This window comes from Lathyrus oleraceus, chromosome 1, assembly GCF_024323335.1.
Source record: "Lathyrus oleraceus cultivar Zhongwan6 chromosome 1, CAAS_Psat_ZW6_1.0, whole genome shotgun sequence".
Classification (NCBI taxonomy): domain Eukaryota; kingdom Viridiplantae; phylum Streptophyta; class Magnoliopsida; order Fabales; family Fabaceae; genus Lathyrus; species Lathyrus oleraceus.
The window spans coordinates 375,123,130-375,146,615 of NC_066579.1; the positions used below are offsets into that span (position 1 = coordinate 375,123,130).

The 23,486-nt window shown below is 36.2% G+C and overlaps 1 protein-coding gene and 1 long non-coding RNA gene across 2 annotated transcripts; both read left to right on the forward strand.

Moving 5' to 3' along the window:
• Positions 1-3,556: 3,556 nt before the first annotated feature.
• Positions 3,557-4,618, forward strand: LOC127137579 (uncharacterized). The gene is made up of 3 exons (XR_007808711.1): positions 3,557-3,691; positions 3,780-3,831; positions 3,923-4,618. It is a non-coding gene; the product is annotated as an uncharacterized LOC127137579 (long non-coding RNA).
• A 2,352-nt stretch (positions 4,619-6,970) lies between these two features.
• Positions 6,971-12,495, forward strand: LOC127107997 (uncharacterized). The gene is made up of 4 exons (XM_051045368.1): positions 6,971-7,523; positions 9,528-11,286; positions 11,365-11,676; positions 11,763-12,495. Exons 1-4 carry the CDS (start codon positions 6,971-6,973, stop codon positions 12,493-12,495), a joined length of 3,357 nt encoding a protein of 1,118 aa, XP_050901325.1.
• The last annotated feature ends 10,991 nt before the right edge of the window (positions 12,496-23,486 follow it).

The following is a 23,486-nucleotide window of genomic DNA, read 5'->3' on the forward strand; positions in this document are numbered from 1 at the left end:
AATATCATCTCTATTACTTAAATATAGGAAATGTTTATTATTCTAGAGGTTGATATGCTGAAAATATGGATTAGATATACTGGTAAGCGTTGGAGAGACTTTAAGAAACATCTCACAAGTGATTATATTACAGACTCAAATGGTAACATGCAGACTCCATACCTGATGTATCCATTTATTAGCAAATCCATTTGGGAGAGAATGAGAATAGAGCAAGAAATATCTATCCACATAGATTGTCTCGTGAAAGATATGGTAAACTATAAAAGATAATGATTCAAGAGAAAAGAAAAAGAATAAGAGTTTGGGGATCCTTCTAGAAGTCTTGATTGCAACCCATCTCCACCATCACGCCATAAGAAATGAAAGAGGGCACATCAAAGACCAGAAGGCGAGTTCCCATCAAAGGTTACACGCAAAGATGCAAAAAAGATTGTAAATAAATATTATTTTCAACATTATTTATTTAAGTTTATTTCAATTTGGGTAAAGACGAACGTTTATATGTTATAGGATTTATTATTTGAAAAATATAAGGATGGTATCTTTGTTTTACAAAAACCTCAAGACATCTTGGTAGAAGCGATTGTAACATAGGAGCATGGTGGTCGTGTTTGTGGTCTTGGACGAGGTATCTTTGTTTTTTTGACATTCTTTTATTTCCGCAAATATATTACTCGTGCTTTGTGTGTATTAGTTACTTCCTATACAAAAATTAATTGTAGCCATAAAAACAACCCTATAATTTTTTGTGTGGATATTAGGTTATGAGACTTAAGTTATATATATTGTCTCCGGAGACATTATTCACTAATGGGTTAAGGTATAAAAACTACACATATACATATACTGTATTTAAATTTGTTAAGGTAATATTGTTATTGTTACCTTATCATAATTTATATTTTGTTTAAATTATAGGGGTTTGACGACTAAATACCATTCCCACAAAATTATAAAGATGACATCCGATAATGTTGGACAATTGTCTTCCCATCTTTTTATGAATATCCATTTTGCGACACATCAGTTACGATCGGTCGGTACGTAAAAACTGCCTTAGTTTCCTATATGTGATGATTGCCTTAGTTTCCTATATGTGATGATTGCCAGGACACTTAAGTCTATCTACCTCAAAAAGTTTAATACAAATGAATAATTCTTCTTTAAAAATACCCGTATTTAAAATGACAGAACCCAAAGGTAACGTACACAATATTTATAATTGGACTTATTTAAACCTTAATTGGACTTATCTCCCAACTTGTTTTATACAAGTGAGTCTTTAATCAACCGCATGCCTGGCTTTATTAATTTTACTTATATGTTCTTAAAAAATTGAGGTGGCGTGATGTTAAACTTTGTGCATTCGATGATCCAAAGTATAATACATATGTGGATTTGAAGGTAAAAATATTATGTTACCCAACATAGTTGTAGGTCGAACCGGACTAATCTCATTTATTTTGCGCCTTCGTTGGTACCAATTACAACTTTATTGTTTAACATCTGTGACATGGTTGTATATTTGCATTATTTCAAAATGGAATAAATCTCTATTAGAGATATAGAAAAATAGCTATTAGTGAGAATTAGTTATCATATGTTAGTAATAGTAACTATAAATAGACCAACAATAGTCATTTGTAATATTTTTTCTCATATTGTAATATTTCTTACTATCATCAATACAAGAGTTTTACAATTTCTCTCTCTTTTTCCATGGATAGTATGATTCTTAACAACCATTCCTAATATTGGCTATAAATAATTCAACCTTATCTTATTAAATTTGTTCTCTCATATTGAGGTATAATTTAAAAAAAAAAATTCCAAAAATACCCTATTTTTCAAAAAAATTACAAAAATGAGCATTTTTTGCCCTAATTTACACTTGGACGCCACCCTAGTTGGCGCCTACCCTTAAGGGTAGGGCAAGTCGCCACTAGGAGTGACGCCTACCCTTAAATTTTTTTTTTTAATATGTTTTTTTTTTATAATTTTTTTTTAATTTATTAATTTATATTTATTATAAATTATATTAATTTATATTAATACATATATATAAATAATATTATTTACAAGATATATATATATATTAATTTAATTTATAAGTAATTAATATTATTTATAAATTTTTGGAAAAAAATTAATTCATATACGTGTAAATAAATATTTATATACATGTAAATTAATATATATATATATATATATATATATATATATATATATATATATATATATATATATATATATATATATATATATATATATATATATATATATATATATAAAGATATGATACACAATATCTTTAAAGATAAAGATATAAAGATAATAAACACAAAATATTTTTATTAAAATAATACACAAGACAAATATTATAAAAATATGATTAAAATGCATTATTAATTTGGGATTTATCACATATGATGCGGTCCCTGGTACGATCCGCACGGGGGAGGTCTAACTACTCGCCTAGACGGCTCACGTGGTGGTGGTGCTTCCCTATTACCACCCCTAGTCCTAACGCGTCCCCTTGCCGTTTGTCGTTGTGGTTGGGTCGAAGTCCCTTCAATGCTGTAGGAAAGACGGGTGCCCTCTGCGCCCTCAAAGCTTTGTCTCGATGGGACAAACTGACTCCTGTTGGGTGCGCCCTCGAAATGTGGCCTTTGGTAGTTTAGGGTTGAATCGGGTTGGCCAAAGAACAATGTTTGTTGGGGGGTGTAGTAGTCTTGTTGGTAGTCCTCTTGTATACCCATGTCGGGGCTAGGTGGAGGATTCGAAGAGCTCGGGACATCGTCGTGATGGAAGTGTTGGGATTTGTGGATGTGGAGGGATTGATATTGTGGTAGGTGTTGAGACTGTTGATGGTGGTGGGAATGTTGAGGTTGGTGTTGGTAATCTTCATGGTATTGGGGTTGAGTTTGTGGTATGTAGTGTTGATTTGGTTGGGGGGTGGACATGTGTTGTTGGTAATACGGTGGTGGTGGCTGTTGTTGGTAATAAGGTGGTGGTGGTTGTTGTTAGTAATCACTACTAGAATAAGTCATTTTAGCCTCCTAGTTTAGAGTCGGCCACCGACACGGACACTATTAGTGTCGGCTAAGCCTACACTAACGGACTCTATCTACGTACATCTTTTAAGACAAGTTATTTTTTTTATCAGTGTCGGCAAAACCGACACTACTTGTTATGTTACCTTTGAAGAATGTTTGATTAATTTATTTAGAGTCGGTTAGACCGACTCTATCTAGTAGCATTATTTTTTAATTAGTATTTATTTACTTAGAGTCCGCTTAGCCGACGCTATTCTTATAACATATACATTTTCCATTTATTTATCTATAATATATATATATATATATATATATATATATATATATATATATATATATATTTAAGGTTTATGTATTTTATTTATTAATTAGAGTCCGCTTGGCGGACTCTATGGAATTTTCTATTTCTGATCAAAAATTGCGCGACAGCTTATTTCCCTCTTTCCTTTTCCCTCGTCATTTTTCACTCTCCCTCCATTTCATTTCACAAAACGAAAACCCTAATTCCATGCTAAATCGTGAATCCGTTTTTTCCCAATTTCGTGAACCGATTCGTGAATCCCTAATCCGTGAATCCATTGAAGAATCCCTAATTCAAAATCCCTCGTTAAAGGGTTTCTGAATCATCAAAGGTAATGCATATTCATCTCAAGTGATTTCCATGGAGTTTTGGTTTAATGAGTATGAGATAGTCATATGTTTTATGTTTTCTGAATGTAGGTTTTCCAGAACTATCGGCTTTGTGGATGCTGGAATCAACTTTTCTTTGCAAGTTTAGTATTGTTTCCAAATATGTTTAAAGTCTCCTTTAAGTCTGAAACTACAAAAATCAAATTATTTGCTAATTGGTTTTCTGAATGTAGGTTTTCAAGAATGCTCATCTTACTTAGTGGAGGCAGTAAGCAGTTGTTGAATGCAAGTTAATTTGGAACCGAAGCACTATATCATCCGGGATTTTGCAAAGACAACTCTTTCTCAAGGTTAGTCATCCCTATGTTAATTTGGAACCAGACTGAACTGTTAGTGTTTGCAATAGTTAGTGTTTGCATCAGTTAGTATTTCTCAAGGTTGAGAATTATTTATGAATTGATTTTGTGGTTATGAGGAGGCTATGGAATTTCCTAAGTTCTGCTTAATTATTTCTTATGGGGTCAAACTAAAAGAGCTGAAAAAGTTTGTGCTGGTTTAGATTTGTTTTTGTGGAACCAAGGTTTCTGGTATGTTGATGATATTGATGCATGTTTTCATCCTTCCTCTTATCTTGAATGTCCTTCATGTGGTTCTCTTGATGATGTTGCCTCCGAGTAATTTCCAGTTGTTGCATTGTGTATTGATGATGCGGCTGCTTGAGTGCTTTATAGATGAACTCATATCTGTAGTTTAGTTTCCCTTTTGTTGCTTGATGTATGTCCTCTAATGCTCTAGATTGTCCTGTTCTTGATGAGATATTTGTTGTTGAGCCTTCCTTGCTTCAGGCTGAAGGTGATGTTTTCATTGTGCCACCTGATTTGGCTGTTGTGCTTCTTGAATTATCTGCTGTGCCTGCATTCCATAACTGATTTCTGATGTGAGTTGCAGTGCCAGTATCAGCCATTTGTAACAATCTGTGTGTCTGCTATATATTTGTGACCTGATTATTAGTGCTTGTTTTCTAACTGTTGTTGATGTGTCTTAGTTAGTGCTTTGCTTGCTTCTAGTGACTGCAATTGAGAAGTGTTCCTTTGTTTTGTCTTGTGTTGTTGTCCTGTTGTGCATTCCACGAATTCGCGATATAGGGTTCGAAGAGGTTAGAATGGTGATTTATGTTAGAACGTTCGAAGAAGCCGCAAAGTTATGAGAGAGTGAGGTTATAGTCATTTTTCAATTCTGTTTGCAGGTGATTTGCTTGAGAAGTTTGTTGGGAAAAGTTGTTAGGTAACGGTTTAGAATTTGTTGTGAAATTCGGTTAGTTGATTTTGGTCATGAGAGAATGATGGTTCTGTTAGTTGGTTCCGTTAGTTGTGAAGAGTGAAGGTTCAGTTCTGTTATAGGTTGGGAAGAGGAGTTTTGAAGTTTGTTATTTTCGGAGCGGTTGTTGAAGAAACCTGGAAGTTAGAAGTTGGTTAGTGAGGTTCAGTTTCTATTAACAAAGTTAGTTATTAGTGAAAGTGGGATGCTTTCAAAACCGTGCGTCTCATTGACATTCATACGAAAATAACAATAAGTCAGTGTGGTTTACAAACCTGTGGAGAAACCAATAGGAACTAACTGAATTAATATTACTAATACCAAAATTCAATTACAGTGGTTTTAACGGAAATGTACAAGAAATCCAAGTGTATTCTAACTGACTTGCTAATTAACATGCCGCATCATACACTGACAAGCTTTTAACGACAATATAACCGGAATTTCAAGCATTTCACATAAGCAAATTAACAAATAAAAAAACTAACATAGACTAACAGGGAGAATAATTACTAATAATTTTTTAATAACAGGAAGTCACTAACCCAATCATTTCAATAACAATTCCAAATTTCCACTTAACTGTTTCTTAGTGTCCTAACAGGAATTTTAACAAATTAACATCCTCACAGTATTTTTTTACTAACTGAAATTAACCTGCATAACTACATTCACATAAAACAAGGAGGGAAAATTTTACAATTTGCATTTCAGTTACATTCCACTTAAATCTCAATTTCGATTCAACTAACTTTTGAATTTCTAAACTAACTGAATTTACAATGGAATTTAATTTCAAAATAGAATTTGAGTTAAACATTTCACTCACCAAATCCACCTCTAACAGATTTTATAACTTCTCATAACAGATCCTAACTAACTAATAACCTCTAACAGAAACAAAATTGCTGCACAGTTTCTGTTATGAACTTCTTAGCTAATTAAGTGTTAGGAAATTAATTAGTTGAATGTGTTATTACTTATTAGTAATGTCAGCTGTGAACTATTGTTGAAAGTCTAATAGTTTGCTTCTGTTAATGTTAATGTTGAGTTGTTATGACTTAAATGAAACCATGATATGCTTTTATTGTGGACTGCTATTAGCAAACTGTTTGGTGATTACTGAATTTCTGTTAGGATGGAGTTAAGTTTCTGTTAGATTTCTTACTTGAGTTAAGTCTGCTATCAGTTAGTATGTTGTGTTTTTCTCTTTTCGGTTTCCCTTGGATTGCGAATTGGTTATGTTGTAAATGAAATTCTAGCATCGGGATATAACCTTTCACCTTTGTGGCATTTGATTCGCATAGATTTTGTTTATATTTCGAATTAAGTTCTATTCTGTTGTTGTGATCACTGTCCCAGTGTTGTGTTTTTTTTCTGGTTTCGAGGCGGTTGCTTTGTGTATCGGCTACCTTATGCGTTTTGGTTGCGTATGTTTGTAGGTAGAAGTTTTGTTTTGGTTTGTATGTTGATTTGTGTTGGCATGGTAATAATTTGGTACTACTGTACATGACAGTCTATATAGTGACTACATACTGCAAGTTGTTAGTTATTTCCATTAACATGTAGTTTTGGTTCGGTTTACATTATAAAATAAACTAAGAATTAAGGCTTACATTGTTTTAGTTAGATTTCAGGAAGTGAGTACAATAGCTTATTGGATTTGTTAAAATATACAGCAGTTTAATAGATTTATAAATCTGTGCAGCAATTTTGTTTACGGTCTGAAATAATAATGTACAATAGTATTAAAATTTGGTATGTTCGTCATGTTTAATTTTTGAACCACTGAAAATAAAATAAAAATCCCTTGGAATGCATGTATTCTATTCTCTCCTAATACCCATTAGGATGTTATCTGATTTTCTCCTAATACCCATTAGGAACTTATCAGCCATTCATTTTTGTCTAATATATGTTTTAATTTTCAGTGGTTGACGAGTTAATTGTTTGCCTTATAGAAAATGGATCGTACTTGGATGTACGATAGAGTATATTCCAATAGACACGGATTGAAAGAAGAGTATGTTCGCGGGGTTAAAGACTTCGTAAAGAGGGCTTTGAAACAACCTATTTGTAAATCTGAGGGAGGGATAAGGTGTCCGTGTATAAATTGCAAGTGTCTCAAGATAAGAACACCAACTAATGTTAGACTTCACTTGTATCGAGATGGATTTCAACCAGACTATTGGATTTGGACTCAACATGGAGAAGTAGAGCTCAATGTTAATACAAGGAATGATTCAAATAGTAGTGAGCATGTGCATCATGATGACCAAATTGAGGCAATGAATCAGATGGTGTATGATGCTTTTAGGCCTTATGGAGTATTCTCTCACGTGAATGATAACATAGAAGTTGAGGAATATACGGAGGATGAGTTTCCCAACGAAGATGCCAAACGATTTTATGACAAGTTGATATCTTTCAACAAGCCCATTTATGAGGGAGCTACCCAATCAATATTATCAATATCTACTCAACTTCTTGAAATTAGGTCTAATTGGCATGTACCATGTAACACCCCGATAATAATATAATAATTATTTAAATTAAGTTAATAATATGTTTATTAATTTAATTAGATAATTGAATTATTATTATTATTATTTTGGAATAATAATTATTGGGATAATTATTTATTGGAATAAAATAAGTTGGAATAATAAAAAGTCCCATTTTTTGGTAAAAAGGGTTTGCACGTGAAAAGGAAAACACAGAGAAGCGGTTGAAAGTGGAAAAAGGGCAAAAAGGCAGAGCAAGAGAAGAGGAAAAGCTTGGAGCTCAGAGATTGCTTGATTAACTCAGGTAAGGGGGGTTTTATCATCGATTAACGGGTATTATGGGATGATATGTACTGGGTAGTAAGAAACTATTGTTTTACCTCTGATTAGATTGATGCATGATGAATTGTGAACCCTTTGGATGAACGAAATTGGGGTATAATTGAGAAAGAATTCGTAGGAATTAGATGTAAAAGTGTCAAATTTTGTGTAATCGAATAAGATACGAATTGTGTTGAAAATATGAATGATTTCTGTGTAGAAATTGGACTGTGGAAGGTTGGATTGGGTAGATCTCGTAGCAGAGAAAGCCAGGGCAGATCTGAGAGTTCTGGTCTCTGGTCATACGCGTATGGCACTAGGCAATACGCGTATGAGATGGCTGGTACGCGTATGGCACTAGGCAATACGCGTATGGATGAGGAAGATGAAATTTTGAACGTGAAATGGTCTCTGGTGGTACGCGTATGGGGAAGTGATACGCGTAGCATACGCGTATGAGACAAGTGATACGCGTATGGGTTGGGCGAGGAAATGCGCAATACGCGTATGAGAGTGGGCATTACGCGTATGGATTTGGTCAGGCGTGGGCAATACGCGTATGGGCATAGGCAATACGCGTATGGGCAGAATTGTGTATTTTCTGTGCTGTTGTTGTGCAGTTTTGGTTGTTTAGGCTGAGTGTTGTAATTCAGCTGATGTATGACATATTAGGGATCATTTCCCGTGGCTTTGAGTAGTATAGGTATTAGTAGAGTGTACTAATACTGTGGTTGTTGTTTGTCATGATCTGATATGCTTATGTGATAAAATATTGAGGATGTCTGATGATATGCATATCGTTGTGAATGTATATATTATGCATGGCATAGCCTTTGGGGCTGTAGCTAATTCCCATGGTGAGGAATTAGTGAGTGAATCATTGTGGATTTGTTGTTGATGTTTGCATGCTAGAGGATTAGTGTGCATAGTCTAGCCTTCGGGGCTGTAGCTAATTCCCACGGTGAGGAATTAGTGAGTGAGTCATTAGGTCTCAAATGAGTGGGACTAGTGAGCTTAGTAGCCGTATCTGGACTTGATCGGTGAGCTTGAACTGTATGTTCAAGAATAGTCGGTACCGCATGTGTGGAGTCTCATTTCATAATGAATGTATGGCATATAATATGAATGGATGTATTCCAGTATTATATGTGTGTTATGTGTTGTGTTGTTGATGTTGAGTATGGTTGAGATTATACATATGCTATATGTTACTGTTGAATATGATGGTTGAACGGATATTGCCGTTGCTGAGTGCGTAGTCTGATTAGGGTGAATTGATGTGTTATTTACTTAGCATTACATGTTGTTCTATAATGCTTATTATATTGATTGAGGAACTCACCCTTACATCTATTTTTCAGGTAACGAGCAGTGAGTTGAGTAGAAGTTAGTGCTATGGAGTCTAGCGTCGTCCTTAGTGGGTCATGCTCTGGTAGATGTAACATCGGGAGGGAATGTTTGACTATGTTTTAATTTAGTTGTTGATTCAACTTTACATGTAATGTAGTACATGATTTGAATGTCGATGTTTTGTACCCGCTGCGAATTATGCAAAAGAGTCTTATTTTGATTTAATAAATGAGCATGACAGGATATTTGATAATTGTTGTGAAATGATTGTGTGACACCCTTCGGGGCATAATTACTCTGATTGATATGTTATTATTTTAATTAAATATTTTGGGGTATTTAGAAGGGTGTTACATACCACAAAAAGGTTTAGATTTTGTTGCACAAATGCTTAAAAGTGTATGTCCAGTTCAAAAATGCTTGCCCGAGAACTATTACCAAGCAACACAGTTGGTATCTAAGTTAGGGCTAAAGGTTGAGAAGATTGATTGTTGTAAGAATGGTTGTATGTTATATTACAAGGATGATAGCAATCTATCAGAGTGCAAATTTTGTAATGCTCCTAGGTTCATTCCTCGCAAGACTGGCATGGGAAAGTACAAAGATATCCCAGTGAAGAGAATGTTCTACTTCCCAATCATTCCCAGATTACAAAGATTGTATGCATCAACTGAGTCGGCAAGTGAAATGAGATGGCATCACATGAACAAAAATAGTTCCAACATCCTTCGCCACCCGTCAGATGGAAAAGCATGGAAACATTTTGATAGTGTATATCCTGACTTTTCTAGGGAACCCAGAAATGTAAGGTTGGGTCTGTGTTCAGATGGTTTTACTCCTTACATTCAAGCGTCTGCTTCTCCATACTCATGTTGGCCAATAATAGTTACTCCGTATAATCTCCCCCCTGAAATGTGCATGACCAAACCATACTTGTTTTTGGCATGCCTCATACCCGGACCTAAAAACCCTAAATTAAAGATAGATGTCTACTTGCAACCATTGATTGATGATCTACATCGATTGTGGTCCAATGGAATATTGACCTATGATATATCTACAAAACAAAACTTCATCATGAAAGCCTGCTTGATGTGGACAATTAATGATTTTCCAGCCTATGGTATGTTATCTGGATGGGGAACACAAGGTAAATTGGCATGCCCTCATTGTATGGAACACACTGATGCTTTCACCTTGAAAAGTGGCCATAAGAATTCCTGGTTTGACTGTCATCGTCGTTTCTTGCCATCTAATCACTCCTTCAGAAGGAGTAAAAGAAGTTTCCTAAAAAATAGGGTTGTGACCAATGAGCCACCTCCCATTTCCACAGGGAAAGATATATGGGCGGTAATAAGTAATTTTCCAAAAGTTACTGAAATTGGATGGGAGGCGAAATGGAAAGAATTCGAAGGGTATGGAGTGGATCACAATTGGAAAAAGCGAAGTATTTTTTGGGATCTCCCATATTGGAAGGATAACTTGTTAAGGCATAACCTCGATGTGATGCACATAGAAAAAAACGTCTTCAATAATATATTTAATACTGTCATGAATGTTAAGGATAAAACAAAGGATAATGAAAAGGCAAGAGAAGACTTGGCTAAATTATGCTTTCGCGGGGACTTGGAGCTCCAACCCTTAGAAAACGGAAAGAATGGTAAACCAAAGGCTAGTTACACTCTAACCAAATCTGAAGCCAAGTTGGTTTGTAAATGGCTTAAGGAATTGAGAATGCCAGATGGCTATGCTTCAAACCTCAGTAGGTGTGCCAATGTAGAAAAGGGTACGGTGCATGGGATGAAGAGCCATGATTGTCATGTTTTCATGGAATGTTTACTCCCAATTGCATTCCATTCATTGCCAGATTTGGTTTGGAAACCATTAACTGAGCTAAGTCGATTCTTTAAAGATCTTTGTTGTAATACATTGAGGATGGACGACTTAATTAAGTTGGATGAGAATATTCCAATTATCATATGCAAGTTGGAAAGGATTTTTCCACCAGGTTTCTTTGACTCAATGGAGCATCTTCCAATCCATCTTGCCAAAGAAGCAATTCTAGGTGGTCCAGTACAGTACCGATGGATGTATCCATTCGAAAGGTAATTGTTGTGGTTGATTTTATTAAGTTATTGCATGTTTATCATAAATTAATAAACGTGGAATGATTGAATGTGCAGATTTATGGGAGTCTCAAAGAGGGCAGTGACAAATAAGGCTAGAGTTGAAGGTTCCATATGCAGTGATTATATACATCGCGAGACAAATTACTTTTGCTCTCATTATTTCAACTCTTTCCGTTTGTTGCCAACCATAAATCTTAGTAACAAACCTCATTTAGACAATGATGACATTCTACCTACAATGTCCATTCTACAAAGTGGCGGTCGACCAAGTGGGAAGTCACGAAAATATTTTCTATCTGATAAGGAATGGAAGTCTTCACATGTGCATGTCTTGATAAATTGTGATGAGGTTAAACCATATCTTGAGTAAGTGTGCATCATAATATATTCAATCAAATTATTGATGCATATCATAATAGATATTTACTTATGAATCGTGTGATTTATTTCAGCATATTCTTAGAGAACCACTCTCTAGATATAGAAGATTCATCTGGGCGCATACATATAGAGTTTCCCATATGGCTGAAGAAATATGTAAATGAGGAGACAAATGGAGTTACTAACCAAGATATAATTGCCTTGTCTCGCAGTCCTGCATCAATGGCCATATCATGGAACATGTATTTTATCAATGGGTACAAGTTTCATACTGAAGAATGGAGCAAAGGTAGAAAAACTAGCAATTGTGGTGTGCACGTGAAAGGTCTTGCAGAAGGAGGAAATACTGATTTTTATGGAATAATCAAACATATCTTTGAGCTAGATTACTTTGGTCTGAAGCATAAGATTCCAGTTTTTTATTGTGAATGGTTTGATCCAACAAGGAATACGGGCACAAAGGTTCACCCACAATATAAAACTGTGGATATTAAGATGGATAAACATTATCGTCCTTATGATCCTTTCATCCTTGCGCAAAATGCAAGACAAGTGTATTATGTCCCATATCCAGAAATGTGTAGAGATATGCGTGGATGGTGTGCGGCAATCACCACAAAACCAAGGGGTCGCGTAGAGATTGACAACATAGAGGATGAAGTACCTTATCAATCTGATGGGATGTTACCGGCGCTACCCAATGTAGAAATTGAAGCAATATCTTGTTTGCGTGACATGTCACAATTAGATGTGTTTGAAGAGATTTTTGATTGCTCTACTAGTGAAGCAGATAGATGGCATTGATGAAGATAAATTAAGTCGCTGTGCATTTATCTTTTCCCTGTAGAGAACTTTTTCTTTGTTTACCCCTCCTTTGTTAGCAGCATTCCTTTGTATTTGAAATGGCTCCATTTCTAATATCCAATAATTTGGCTATGTAGTGAATCACTATAGTTCTTCCCTGTGCTATCATGCAGTATAATACTTTCTAAAGGTCAGATACAGTTTTCTACACCTTGCAATATCATTTTACATGTTTTTGCATTTATTGATTGATTAATATGAGTCCTGTGCTATCATGCAGTATAATACTTTCTAATGGCTCCATTTATTGATTGATTAATATGAGTCCTGTTTTTATAAAGTTTGGAGATGTATGAGAATATCGTACAACAACAATGAATGTTTTGTTTTCTAGTAGAACTAGAATTCACTTTATATGTTTTATGATTTTTTTTTATTTAGCAAGCAGCCGCCTCCCTTTATCTGTCTTCTGGCATATAATAAAAAATCCACATCTTCTCTGTTGAAACTAGGGGGCATTTTGGATTCTCCATTAAGAATCCGTACTGTAAATTGCTCAAATTGTTTCCTGTAGAGCAGTGTTGTGTTATCAAATATCCGTAACTGCGGCGCTATGGTAGGTATACGTGGCAGTTTTCGGACTCGCCACAGTATGGAGAGGTTTTTGCTGTTGTTGATGTTTGGAGGGGTTTTTGCGTGTTATGATAATGTTTGGCAACTGCATTTGAATTATCAGAAACAACATTGTTTCTTTTCTTTTACTTTTAATTTTATCAGAAACTGTATTTGATAATGTTATGATAATGTTAAGAGTGTGAGACTGACTAATCCTTTTATTTTTATGACAACAGATGACTAAAAGAGGTGGAAAAGCTAAGGTATTAGCACCAGGAAAACTTCAAGAAGAACGAAATCGCATAATTAACAAGAAGCATATCGTTAGGAAACCTGCTCAAACAACATTGTCTATGCAGGATGCATCATCGGCACCAACACCAGCTCAGGCAGCACCGTCCGTGCAGGTTGCATCGTCGATGCCGACATCAGCTTCGAAAAAATCATCTGTGCAGGCTGCATCGTCGATGCCAACACCAGCTCAGGAAGCATCGTCCATGCAGGTTGCATCATCAATGCCAACATCAGCTTCTAAAAAATCGTGTGTGCAGGCTGCATCGTTGATGCCAACACCAGCTCAGGCAGCATCGTCCGTGCAGGCTGCATCGTCGATGCCAACACCTGCTCAGGCAGCATCGTCTGTGCAGGTTGCATCGTCGATGCCAACACCAGCTCCAACTGTAGTACCTGTTCATGCCACTACCTCTGAGAAATTCAGTTTTATGCCTACTCCAACTTTAAGCCATCAAACAATGGCTGGCCCTCAAAGTATAAACCTTCAAACAATGGCTAGCCCTTCAAATTTGGCAGAGGAGGAAGATGTGGATGCTGATGAGGATAAGGCGGTGGGTCAAGAAACTATTACCCCTCTTGTGCCAACAATAGATGAGAATGGGAAAGTTATTATAAAACCATCTGGTACTGGGTAAGTCATATATATTCTCATAATTTAATAATTTAGTAGTTTTATTATTGTATTTTGTCTAAAATATATATAACCTGTTAAGAAAGTTGAGAATATTACTATCCATATGATTCTTAATAATTTAGTAGTTTTATTATTGTATTTTGTAGGCTAGTTCCTGCCAAAGAAGTTGCTGGTGCCATTAATTATGCGATACGCAAACAATTTTATAAACCTATACATCATTGGTCTGCACTCGATCCTGATACGAAAGCTGATTGGTTTAAGTTGTTTGGAGTAAGTATTTATTGACTTTTGTCACTTAAGTTGATCAAATTATATTTAAAAAAGTAACTAATTGGTTATTAATATTAATTATGTGATTTTAATTATTTTTAGGAGAAGGTTTCGTGGGATCCTTTTGATCATGCATTTGTCTATAGCGCATTTGAAAAAAAAGGAAGAAAACGATTAAACGACATGTTGGGGAAGGCGAGGAGAAAAGGGACTCGACCTTCATGGATTGGTGATGATGCTTGGGTTGAACTTCAAACTTATTGGAAAAAGACCGAGTTTTTGGCTGTGTCTTCTCAAAACAAGACCAATCGAGCTTCCGCAAGAGGCGGAGCAGTCCACACCACAGGCCGTAAGGCTCATATTGATGTTGCACTTCAACTTGTAAGTAATAAAATCCTAACAAATTATTATTATTATGAAGATTCTTTATATCTTGACAGTTTTACTCGTATTCTGTATTGATTATTGGATTATTTGATTTTTGTAGTCACGTGAACTTCAAAGGGATCTGCGTCCCGATGAGTTATTTTTAAAAACACACAAGAGGAAAAATGGTGAATGGGTTGACAGTCGTGCTGCATCTACTTATGTAAGTTCTCGTAAATTTTACTGCATCAATATTTGCATCCATGCTTTCAGAAGCAGACTTATTTAAATTAAACTCTCCAAAAAGGATCTAGTTATCCATTTTTATAGTCTAATGTAAGTTAGATATAATAGCACAAGTCCTATGTTTAACTATCAGTTTGAAATTCCTGCAATCAGTTTGCTGTGCTGTTTGATATTTGTTTGAAATTCCTGCATCAATATTTGCTGTGCTGTTTGATATCAGTTTGAAATTCCTGCAATCAGTTTGAAATTCCTGCTTGTGTTATCTTGCTGTTAAATATTCCTTACTTTTTCAACCTACTGACAGTGACGTGCTAACAACTCAACATTACTCACTAATCCGACTCCTAACACTAACAGAAATCAAACATTCAATTAACCATGCTAACCACTAATTCGAACTATTTTTTTTACTTGCAGTCCAATTAAGGTTGGTATATAATTCTAATAGAGTTTCAAAACTGCTAACTCTATCCATGTAAACTAACTCTAACTTTTGTGATAATTCGTTCTATTAATCAACAAGGAGCATAGTTAGTAATATTTTTTATTAGTTTTTTTGTTTGGTTGTTACACTGTGAGTGAAGTTAGGAAAGAGTTGTTAAAATGCAATTAATTATAACTTCTGTTAGATGACAGTTGGAATGTTAATTCGGTTAGAGTTAATTTGTTAGATGTTTGGACAAGTTGAATTCTGCTAGGGAATCGATTCCATTGAAAATGAAATTCTGTCACATATATTACCTTCTAGATGCATGAGTTTACTAAGTCGATTTTGATCAAATGGAAACTAGCTTAATTGGTTCAGTCACATGAAAATGCTAGCAATCTTGTGGTGCAAATTGATTTGATTCATGATTTATGAAAACCTACTGTTAATTGATTATGCATTATTGTCACACTTATTTGAATATTAAATAGGATGGTTATTACTGTTGGCATTTTATTGAATTACGAAGTTATTGAATCAATTAGGAAATGAATGTGATTGAACAAATTTGGTTAAGTTGTTGTTGCTGCAGTTTTTTATGAAATTGAAACGCAGGTTGAAAAATCAATTAGGAAACTAACTATTACTAACTATGTAACTCAAACAAACTTAGCATTATAAATAGTTAACTGATTCAACCTTTTAACAACATTTAACAAATTCTAACAATTCTTAACAGAGCACTAACTTCTAACCAACATATCATCTCTAAATTCTTAACAAAGCACTAACTTAGCATTATAATGTTGTGTTATGCAGAAGACTTTTAAAGAGAAGTTTGATGCAGAACTTCAGCCAACTGAAGAAGGGAATGGAGAGGTTGTTCAAGTGTTAGATGGAGAGCGTGTAAATCAGCTATGGACAGAGGCTGCTGGGGGCCGTAACCGTGGTCGGGTTTATGGCGCTGCAGATTTAGCTATTAATCTAAAACGTGGATCAAAAAGTTTTACCCAACAATCTCAAACTCCTCAACACTCTATGTTTGGGATGTCATTAGAAGCTGAAAGAGCAGCTAGAATTAGAGCTGAACAAATTGCCGAGGCTGCAACGACCCAATTACAAGAGGCTAACGAAGCAATGCGAGCTGCTACCGAGGCTGCAAAAGCTGCTACCGAGACTGCACAAAGGATGGAGAGGGAGATGAATGCTTGGAAGGAATTTATGATGAAGAAATTTGACACTTCAACTTTTGTATCACATTCTCATCATTATGATGACGATTTGGATGATCAATCATTAGATGAAGATTGATCTTGTACTTTTAGTAGAACGAATTAATCTCGGATGTGATTACTTTTTGTGTATGTTTTTTGAAAGTTAATGTGGGTAGAACTTTTGTAGTTACTTTCACGAATGTTTAAAATTGTTTCCAAATGTTTTACCATAAATATGATATTGTGGATTGAAAAAATTTGTTCGAGTGAGGTTGTCATGTTGCAACCCGTTATTGTCCTTTTTTGTTGACTTTAGAGTCGGTGTATGCAAGGCTAAATATTATTATAGACTTTTCTATGTTGACTTTAGGGTCGGTGACACGGACGCTATCTGTTGACTTTTTTTGTTGACTTTAGAGTCGGACCGGCCAACGCTAAACATAATATTGACTTTTCATGGTTTTGAAACAACATAGCGTCGGTTCAATTAGTGTCCGCTTTAGCCTCCGTCTCCCCGAGGCTACGTAGCCTCGGTGTATCTTTAGCCGACGTTACACAGTAGCTTCGCAACTTTTATTCAAGGCCCGACACCGACGCTAAACCGACGCTAACCACATATTAGTGTCTGTTTTTTCACCGTTAGCGTCCGTAAATGGCCGACGCTAATAACAGTTTTTCTAGTAGTGAATATGGTGGTGGTTGTTGTTGTTGGTAATACTGTGGTTGTTGTTGTTGTTGAGAATATTGTGGTGGTTGTTGTTATTGGAAGTATGGTTGTTGCATCCGGGGATCGTCCAGATAGAACGGGTCAGACACAATCATTTCTGGATTTGTATTTGCTCTATACCAATCCACATATTCCCTTGTCGGCTTCATTTCGTTGGGCGCCACCGGAAATTGTAGAACATAGTGGGCACGGTCTTTCCACATTTTACGAAACTCCTTAGCAAATTCCTTCCAATGTTGGGCATACCACTGGTGGCTGACTTTTTTTAGATGCCAAGGTTCCAAAGACATTGGGGGGCCTGGGATTTCTTGATGCATTCCGAATTGCAGCTTGACACGGTCACTTTGGTGCATCTCCACAGTGGTGAACCGCATTATGGCCGTTTTTGCTGTCCAAACAGCTGCATCTTCGGGGTTGGGTTGATGTTCCAATCCCAAATATGGCATCCAAATAAACTGCAAAGAAAAATGCAAATATGTTATTTATTGAGAATGCATGATATTAATAAATTAGTTAGAAGATGAGTGATTTAGTGGTAATACATCTTGTGCTCGGAGACGATCCAAGAGTTGACGATAAAATACTATTTTATTTTTGGGGGTAAGACTGTAATCCAGTCCGGTTGTAATGAACCTAAACAAAAAAAGATAAATAATATTATTTACAAATATTTATAGAATAAATATACAAAATGAAATAACATCATAAATTTACCTTGTTGCGTAGGGGAAGGAGTAGACGTTAGGATTTTCTGGGGCTAGCCTCGGCAATCTCCACCACCCCCATGTTTGGAGCAAAAAAGCACATCCAGAAAATGTACAATGGTCATTTTGTGCATTTTTACACAAAGAGCTATATAGGAAAGCCAATACAAAAGAACCCTAACTATACGTGCTTATTCTATCAATGTCCTCGAGCAAACTCAAGTACATAAAGTTTACGCTATTTCCCGTGCCTTCGGGAAATAACAAGTTACCGAACAATAACATAATGTAAAACCTTGTTTTTATGATTTTCTCTTGTTCGGACGAATCCTCAGTCAAATTTATAGAGTCGTGGTAGAATTGGAGGCTCGATAGTTTAATACCCTGGCCCCTTGCTTTTGCAGATCCCTCATCCTCGATCAGATCTACGCCCAACATTTGAACACATAGTTCGTTGGGCTGTTGAACATTTCCAGTCACAGGCTTACCATCTATTCTAAGACCCAAAAGCATGTACACGTCCTCTAGTGTGACGGTACATTCACCGATTGGTAGGTGAAAAGTGTGTGTCTCTGGTCTCCAACGTTCACACAAAGCAAGAATAAATTTGACATCAATTGTGGCATTTACCACATGCATAACATGACCGAACCCGACACGCTCTATGTAAGGTACGCACCATGGGTCTGGATAAGGCATAGGGTGTGAACGTTGACGAAATTTCTTGGGATCCTTTAAAAACAAACAATATAAACAATCATTAGATTGGACTTTTAAAAAATAAATTGTAAACATACGAAAGAGGCAATGTTCAAAAAAAAACTTACGAATGAGGCAATGTTTGCCCTAGTGCCTCTGTGTTCTTGGCCCATGGTAAGAAGAGACATGATTGCAATGTAGAACGAAGATTGGTGGATGAGATGTTTCGCCAGAGTTCTCTGAATAAAAGTGTTAGTGGTTGATGAAAACTTTCAAGAATGACCTTCTATTTATACTCGTTTTCAAATAGTATGAATGTGCAAAAATGTGACACGTGTAAGGCATGCGTGGGAATCTTGCAGGCTAGGTGGATAGGTTGGCATGCATTGGTACAGATTAGGTTGCACTTGTCTTGTCTAGGGGAAGGCTTGGTGGTAGTGTTGCATGCAAAGATGTGACACGTGTAAGGCATGCGTGGGAATCTTGCAGGCTAGGTGCAGGCTAGGTGGATAGGTTGGCATGCATTGGTACAGATTAGGTTGCACTTGTCTTGTCTAGGGGAAGGCTTGGTGGTAGTGTTGCATGCAAAGATGTGACACGTGTAAGACATGCGTGGGAATCTTGCAGGCTAGGTGCAGGCTAGGTGGATAGGTTGACATGCATTGGTACAGATTAGGTTGCACTTGGTGAAGACATTTTTTTTCTGAAAATAGCTCAGTCAGGTTTTATAAGACATTGATTCAAAATGACACGGAGGCACAATACATGTTTCGTAACCATGAGTATTCTGGTTACGACTATATAGTGTTGTACATTGTGTTGGAACAATTCCAACCAACTCAAAATATTCATTCACAGGTTATTGATCCTGTGGTTGATGACGAACAAGACGTTGAACATCCCTTTGAAGACGATGTCGTTGATGATGCAGAAGACGTGGTTGATGACTTGGTGAACCGTGATTCCGAAGACGAAGACCAAGTACAAATACCTATAGTGCAACGGTACTCACCGCCTGCCCACTTCACAACCCTTAACTTGGGCGAGGATGAGCCATCATCAGATATGTTCTACAACCCATATATGAGGTCTGATGAGGAGTTAAAGAAGGGTGACCAATTTCGGACCAAGGAAGAGTGCCTGTTAGCAATACAAAATTGGCACTTGAAAAACTGTGTTGACTACGATGTTAACAAATCAAACCCAGAAAGATACGTTATTTTATGCAAAAATCCGGAGTGTGGGTTTAGGTTGATGGCATCGTACAAGAAGAAATATAACGCGTGGGTGATAGGGTCCATTTCTCAAGCTCACACTTGCGTCAACACAAACATGGCACAGGATCATCGCAAACTTAGCCATGATATGATCTGCCATTCCATAATACCTCTTATTGAAGCTGACCCGTCACTCAAGGTCAAAACCATTATCTCCCATTGTGTTGTTGTTTTCAAATATACACCGTCGTACACGAAAGGCTTGGTTAGCGAAAACCAAGGCTATTGAACTGGTATACGGTAATTGGGAGGAATCATACAAACAACTTCCGCGCTACCTGGCTGCACTACAATTGTATTCACCTGGGATGATTTCTATAATGGAGACCTTGCCGGCACAATCCCCTGACGGAACTTGTCTAGAAGGTAATGGAATATTCCATAGACTTTTCTGGGCATTCCGTCCCTGCATCATCGGTTTCACATTCTGCAAGCCGCTTATTCAGGTCGATGGAACTTGGTTGTATGGGAAATACAAAGGATCGTTACTGATGGCGGTCGCACAAGATGGAAATTCTAATATTTTCCCAATAGCCTTTGCATTGGTAGAAGGAGAAACGGCTGCTGCTTGGAGTTTCTTCCTTAAGAATCTCCAAACGCACGTGACTCCACAAGCTGGCATCTGTGTGATTTCTGACAGGCACGCTTCTATAGACAGTGCATACAATAATCCAGCAAATGGTTGGCATGACCCCCCGTCTACCCATGTCTACTGCATCAGGCATATTGCTCAAAATTTTATGCGGGAGTTCAAGGATAATTTCTTGAAGCAAAATTTGATAAATGCGGGGTATGCATTAAACCAACCTGGATTCCAATACTACCGCCGAGAATTAGTGTTGGCAAATTCTGATGCAGGGAGGTGGATTGATAACATTGACAGAGCAAAGTGGACTAGGTCATACGACGATGGGTTGAGGTGGGGCCACATGACAACAAATCTTGTGGAATCAATGAACGACGTCTTTAAGGGCATACGTAACCTCCCGGTAACTGCTTTGGTGAGTGCGACCTATTTTCGGATGGCAACGTTGTTCGTAACAAGAGGCAGGCGCTGGCATGAAGTGTTGCAGACGAGTCAAGTATATAGTGATGCCTGCATGAAGTTTATGAGGCAGGAATCTGCCAAAGCCAGCAGCCATCGGGTTATGGAATTCGACCGCCATGGCCACACTTTTAGTGTCAAGGAAACAATTGACCACAACCAGGGGCTGCCCATACAAGAGTATAGGGTCCTAATACCAGACCGTTGGTGCGACTGTGGTCAATTTCAGGCCTATTGTATGCCTTGTTCCCATGTCATTGCAGCGTGTTCACACAGCCACTTCGATGCATTATCGCTAGTGTCTCCCATCTACAAAGTTGCAACATTGCTCAATATATATGACAATCCCTTTCTGGTGGTAGCATTGGAGGCATATTGGCCAGAGTATGACGAGGAAATTGTTTGGCACAACGAATCGATGCGGCGGAATAAAATTGGTCGCCCAAACAGCAGGCGCATCAGAACTGAAATGGACGTCGCAGAGAAAATGCAGAGGAAGTGTAGCATATGTCGACAACTGGGGCATAATAAGAACAAATGTCCATATTGTGGATCTACTTCGACTACATAGTTGTATTAGTTCATAACTCTGTGTACCAATGCTATTTATCAATAAAGTTTACTTTTTATTCCAAATAGAAGATGACATTGGAACAACAAACACAAACATCTAACATTACAACAACAATTACTAAAACAAAAACAAATACAGGAACAAGAACAGGTACTAAAATAAGAACAAGTACTAGAACAATAGCAAATACACAAACAACATCACAAACAACCCTTAAAATCTAGGAAATTACAACAGTTAACACTATGTCTTCTGATCCATGCATCATTTGGATGCAATCAATGTCGCTTTCAACTTCAACCCACCAACGTACCGTTTCTCCAGATTCAAATGAGAACCTTGCTCTAAGCCTCTGAATCCTTCTGATGACTTCACCAGGTTGGTAATCTCCCTCTAACCAAGACATCAAGGATCTTTTTAGTTGGTCCAACGAACGGATGTTCCAAAATTTCATCTCCATTGGGGGTTTCACAGGCGAGAAAATAACATGCCCGTCCCTTTTTAAGATTACTGGTTCTGGATCCGAGCGCCTTGATGATGTCCGCTCCCATGATGACGGTCTGGGGGATGTCATGAACTCAACTTGATAGAGAAAGTGATAGGAAATATTGGTGAAGAAAATGAAAGGAAATAACACTTTATTTATAGGACAGATCTAGGTTGTACACCAATGTACTTAACCCTAATTAGTGTCGCACTTGATTAATTAGTCTTAGGGGGAATTAGGGTTTGAATTAGGTCATACCTACCTAACATGATTAACCCTAATTCTCCCAAAAATTTATAAATAATATTAATTACTTATAAATTAAATTAATATATATATAAATTAATATATATATATATATATATATATATATATATATATATATATATATATATATATATATATATATATATATATATATATCTTGTAAATAATATTATTTATATATATGTATTAATATAAACTAATATAATTTATAATAAATATAAATTAATAAATTAAAAAAAACATATTAAAAAAATATATATATTATTTAAGGGTAGGCGTCACTCCTAGTGGCGACTTGCCCTACCCTTAAGGGTAGGCGCCAACTAGGGTGGCGCCCAAGTGCAAATTTGGGCAAAAAATACCCATTTTTGTAATTTTTTTTAAAAAGGGGGTATTTTTGAAATTTTTTTAAAAAAATTGTATGTTTAAAAAAAAACTTCTATGTTTGTATGTTGTTGTGGTTCGAGGATATACCTATGCTTTGTACTTTAACATATAAATACCGTGTTTAAATTGAAGTATTTCTAAATATAAGAATTTTGAGGGTTCAACTATGCAAAAAGTATAGTAATTGATGATTTTGTGCTCACCTTGATCTTTCGGTTTGCACTCTTTTCCTTTCTGTGTTGTTGAACGAGATGAAATAAAATGCAACATGCTGAATTTCTTTCTTCACCATGATCATAGAATGGTTCATATGCCTCCTAACCACGGTCATTACCACACATTATCAAGATCTTATTATTTCTTTTCATTTTTCATTCTGTTTTGTTTTTTGCTTAAGCATTCAATGAATCTCTAAAAGTTCATTTGTTTTTTATTTATTTTTATTTTAGGATTATTAAAGCTATGGAATTTAACATTGTGTAGACAATTCATTTGTGGGGAGAGATGGTTCTTTGGACGAAACAATATGGAAACTGATACCATTCCTCAAGTAAACCTTATCCTTTACCTACTTGAAATATTTTTTTGTATCTTAGAGGAATTTTTATTTTAGAATACTATACTCATTATATCTCAATTCACCTTAACACTCATATGACTACAAGAAAAAATTAATTAATCTGTTTGGTTATATCATATAGTTTATGTTTATAGGATATGTGAGAAAGGTATATTTATTCTTTAATATTTAGGAT